A 5,278-nucleotide genomic window follows, 5' to 3' on the forward strand; every position below is an offset into this window, starting at 1 on the left:
GCAGTAGAGAGAGCCCAGGCTTTAAGCTCAGAGAGAACTGGGTTTGAATCCAGGATCTGTGATTCCAAGACTGTGTGCCCTTCAGAAAGTATCTTAACCTCTGCAAGCCTCCATTTCCCTCCTCTGTGACACAGGGACAGTAATTCTCTTGTAGCAGGGTGGCCGTGAGAGTCAGAGAGCATACAGCAGGTGCTCAAGTCTCGTTTCTGTTCTAGTGGCAGCAGTGGAGGGTTTCCGAGCATGAATGCAACGGTCGCAGCCTGCGGGACTACACTTAGGCCAATGAATAGAAGTGACCAGAAGCTTACAAAAAATTTCATGATTGGGATATCGGTCTCAGTCTCGCTGATGATCATCATTTCCCTGATTGGACTGGCAGGAAACGCGGTGGTGCTGTGGCTCCTGGTCTTCCGCATGCGGAGGAACGCCTTCTCTGTCTACATCCTCAACCTGGCGGGAGCCGACTTCCTTTTCCTCTGCTGGCAGATTATACTTGCCCTGAAGACACTCATCTACTACTTCCATTACGCCTCCATTGGCGTACTGCCCTCTGACGTCGTTGTGTTCACCTTTGCCTACATCACAGGCCTGAGCCTTCTCAGTGCCATTAGCACCGAGCGCTGCCTGTCTGTCCTGTGGCCCATCTGGTACCGCTGCCACCGCCCCACACACATGTCGGCTGTCCTGTGTGCCCTGATCTGGACGGTGTGCCTGCTGCTGAGCATCCTGGAAGGGAACTACTGTGGCTTCCTGTTTAGGAATCGTGACCAAGATTGGTGTCAGGCATTTGATTTCCTCATTGTTGGGTGGCTGATTTTCTTATTTGTGCTTCTCTCAGGGTCTAACCTGGCCCTGGTCACCAGACTGCTGTGTGGCTCCCAGCGGGTGCAGCTGACCAGGCTGTATGTGACTGTCCTGCTCACAGTGCTGGTCTTCCTCCTCTGTGGCCTGCCTTGGGGTATCCTCCGGTTCCTCCTACTCTGGATTAAGAATGGTTTAGATGTGTACTCCTTTCCTCTTAGCCTGGTTTTATGTGTGCTATCCTGTGTCAACAGCAGTGCCAACCCCATTATTTATTTCTTCGTTGGCTCCTTCAGGCATCAACGGAGGAAACGAAAGCAGACCCTGATGCTGGTTCTCCAAAGGGCTCTGCAGGACTTTCCTGATGGGGCTGAACATGGAGGAAGTCTTCCTCAGAAAACCGTGGAGATGTTGGGAAGCAGCCTGCCATCCTGATTCAGTCTTGCTTTATTCATACACATGGGGTTTAGAGAACCAACTTTGTCCCAACCAGGTTGGGTGGTTTCTTAAGTCTCTCAGTCCCTGGGCCTCTGAATTAAAACAATGAACATAATAATCCCGCTGATGAGGATTAAGCGAGACTGTGCCTGTTAGACACACCTTGGGTGCAGTGTCTCAGGACTGCCCTACCCAGGGCGTTCACCCCACCCCTTGGGAGCTCTGCCAGCACTGGAGTCCAGGACTGTGCCCACTTTTGAAGAATCCCACCTTCAGCAGAAGCTGAATGTAGTGCAGGAAAGACCAAATTTCTTTGATCACTGAAGCTGACAGAACTTAAAAGAACATTACATTTTGACAAGCTTCCATGGCAGCGTTCTTTGTTTTTGGCAGGCCTTAGGAAAGCTCCCTAGCATAATAAATGTTGACTGCATAAATGAATCACTGAAGAACAAATGGTGAGTTTCAACTCAAGTCTGTGTTTTCAGGCTTGATATGAGTCATCATCTTTAAGCCTATTGCTTTCACCATTTTCAATCTTTGCAAGGATCAAGTTACATTTTATAACCAGATAAATCAATGTCAAAGCACATTTAAGGTTTCAGGTACGTTGTCATCCAGTGTTACCTTTCACGTGCCCTCCGGTAGAATCCCTCGTGCTCCCTCTCTTTCCAACCCTTTGCCTCTGCCCTGACTGGCCCTTTCTGGAGACTCTCCAGTCCTTCGTGTCAGGTTTCCAATGGGTCTTACAGGACTCTATGTTCTCTGAGGACAGATTCTATGTCAAACATTCCTTTTATGCAAACACTTCTCAACATTTATTAATCTTATTACAGATGAACATTTTTCAGTTACATATTCCATAAAGAAATATATGAAGTTTAAATGTTTCCCTTTTATACATGTTTTAATACATGCATAATTGAGAGTGATTGCACAGATCGTCACTTCATTGAGTTTGGGCAATGATACTTTCAGGTGACTCAAGCCCTGATCAAGACATATCTTATTTTCATCACCCCTGAAAGTTCTCTTGTGTCCCTCCCAGTCATTCCTCCTGCCACAGAGGCAACTTTTGTTTCTACTTCTGTCATCAAAGATTTGTTTTGCCTGACCTTTGACTTTATGTATTCAGGATCATAAAGTGTACTTTTTTCTTCTTTTCTTCTTTCACTCAGGGCAATATTTTTGGGGATTTACCCATATCATTGTATTGCATATGTCAGTATTTTGTCCCCGGTATAAAGTTGAGTACTATTTCATTGTATAAGTGCACCAGTTTATTTTCATATTTTCAGTATATAAGTAGCATTCCATATATAAGTAACTGTTGTGAATAAAGCTGCGGTGAACATTCTTATTCAAGTTGTTTTCTGGACATATGTTTTCATTTCCTTGGTTAAATGAGCTGAAATGAAATTGTTGGGTCATAGGAAGACGTACGCTGAATTATATGAGAATCTGCCAAACTCTCTTTCTATTGTGGTTGTCCTATTGCACATTCCCACCAAAAACTATACAAGGTTCAGTTGGTCTATGTGCTCCCAAGAACATAGTATTGCCAGTCTTTTGAATTTTACTCATTCCAATGAACGTACTAGTGATATCTCCTTGTATTTGATTTGCATTCCCTATATGACTAATGAAATGGAGCACGATTTCATGTGCTTACTTTGTACTTCTATTTTTTTTTGAAGTGTCTAAGTTTGCCCATTTTTGTTGAATTTCTCTTTTTTCCTCATTTATTTGTAGGAGATTTTATATATGGGAAATGAGTTCCTTGTTAGTTATGTATATCGCAAATATTCATCCAGTCAGTGGTTTCCCTATTTATTCATTTTAATAGAATTTGATATTTTAGAGCACTTTTAGATTTAAAGAAAAATTGCACAGAAAGTACAGAGGGTTCCCATATACTTCCTCTCCCCCCACATCCACTCTCCCACACAATTTCTCCTATTACTAACACCTTCTATTCATGTGGCTTTTTTATTAACTTTGATGTACCCATGTGGATACATTATTATACGTTGAAGGCCATAGTTTACATTAGCATTCACTCTTTGTGTTGTATAATTCAATGCATTTGACAAATGCTGAATATCTTGTATCTACCATTATAGTATCATATAGAATAGTTTCTCTGCCTTTCAAAATGAATTGACTTTTTCAGTTTGCATTTTTCTTTCTTCTTTCTTTCTTTCTTTCTTTCTTTCTTTCTTTCTTTCTTTCCTTTCTTTCTTTCTTTCTTTCTTTCTTTCTTTCTTTTTTTCTGCATTTATCCTGCGTTGTGTTCTCTGAGCTACCTGAATCTGTGATTTGGTATCTGTCAATACTTGGAAAATTCTCAGTAATTATTAGTTCACATGTTTCTTCTCTTTCTTCCTCCTATGACATTCCCATTACATGTGTGTTAAAACTATTGTAAATATTCCACAGTTTATGAACATTCTGTTCCTGTTCTTTCAGTATTCTTTTATCTTGTATTTTAAGTTAGGAAGTTCCTGTTAATATGTCTTAAGGTGCTCTGATTCGACAAAGGCAGTATCAGGTCTACTGGTGAGCTCACGACAGGTGTTCTTCAGTCTGATACCATATTTTTATTTCTACCATTACCTCTTTCTTAGAGTTTCCATCTTTCTGCTTATATTGTCCATCTGCTCTTGCATATTGTCCACGTTTTCTATTAGAGTCCTTAGCATGTTAATCACAGTTATATAAATTCCCAGTTTGATCATTCCACAATCTTGACCATACCCTAAATTTTTTACATATTCTATGGGAAGTTGATTGATTCTGTTATTAATATTGAAAAATTAAAGAGCACAATATAAGCTTATTATTCAAATCAATACCCATAACTATTACAATAATTTAGAAAAAACTCAAACAAGATATTGCTTCTGGAGAATAAGATTAAAGAAGACTTTGATCATTTTTTTGTTACATGTCTATGTCAACTGGAAAGAAAATGTAAACCTGCATGCATTACTACTACAATAAAGAAAAATCATGGAGGATGAGGTAGGTCAAAAATGGCAGTGTATAAAGACCTTGAATGTTCTTCTTCCAAGAGACATGATAAATATACTGCTCCATATAGAGCAGTTCCTCCTAAAGAAGTGAGGGATGATTGAACAGCTTCTGCACAACAAATGATAGAGGGACCACATAAAGAAGGTAGAAGACAGAGACATGGTAAAGATGGAAGCCCCACACCAAACATGAAGACCTGTCGTAGTGGGGACTTAAAGTGGGGCCCATGTGCAGTTTGCTTGCTGAGGGGCACATTGAAAACACATCAGTGTAAAGGGCACTGAGACTGTATTGAAGGAAATCAATTTACTAACCCTACAGGGCCTGCTAAACGGGTGGGGAACTGCTGAAATGCTCCAGGATCTAAGATGCCGTAGAGCACCATTATTTATCTTCCTCTCCACCTGGATAAAGTAATTGGGACCTCAGTTCAAACACCCTAGCCAACCAGCAAGACCACCCCAGCATGCCCCAGGCCACTGGCCCACACTGCCTCCAGCTACAGCCAGTCATGCTATCAAGGCTTCCCCAGAGCCACCACCCAAAAACATCTGAGCCTCTGCCAACTCTAGTTCAAACCCTGCTCTGCCGGAGCACACCTGAAGCCACCTTGTCCCACATTCATTCCAGCTCCAACCAGTCACCTCACCAGCTGCCCTGCCAGGGTGGTCCCAGAGCCACAGACCTTACATCACCTCATCCCACTCCAGCCCGACTTATTTACCCAGTCAGTGCCACCCCGGAGCTGCATCCCCTGGGACACGTTAGCCCACACCCACCCTTGTCCTGCTTGCCCACAAAGCCATATACACACACACACACACACAAACTATACAACGTTTCTTCCTACATAAAGTCAATCTTTGAGGACCAGGAGTGGCAGCTGCTCATAGAAACAAAGAGTGAAATTCAAACAAAATGAGGAGACAGAGGAATATGTTCAAAATTGAAAAATAAGACAAAACCTCAGAAAAAAATCCCAATGAAACAAAGATAAGTAATT

General features: G+C 42.1%; 1 protein-coding gene across 1 annotated transcript; it reads left to right on the forward strand.

Moving 5' to 3' along the window:
* Positions 1–348: 348 nt before the first annotated feature.
* Positions 349–1,236, forward strand: LOC109387460 (mas-related G-protein coupled receptor member X2-like). Its single transcript, XM_019651360.1, has one exon. It carries the CDS (start codon positions 349–351, stop codon positions 1,234–1,236), a length of 888 nt encoding a protein of 295 aa, XP_019506905.1.
* Positions 1,237–5,278: the final 4,042 nt, after the last annotated feature.

This window comes from Hipposideros armiger, unplaced genomic scaffold, assembly GCF_001890085.2.
Source record: "Hipposideros armiger isolate ML-2016 unplaced genomic scaffold, ASM189008v1 scaffold_159, whole genome shotgun sequence".
NCBI lineage: Eukaryota > Metazoa > Chordata > Mammalia > Chiroptera > Hipposideridae > Hipposideros > Hipposideros armiger.

Coding starts and splice junctions, on each gene's coding strand:
- LOC109387460 (XM_019651360.1), top strand. CDS start 349: ATGATCATCATTTCCCTGATTGGACTGGCAGGAAACGCGGTGGTGCTG.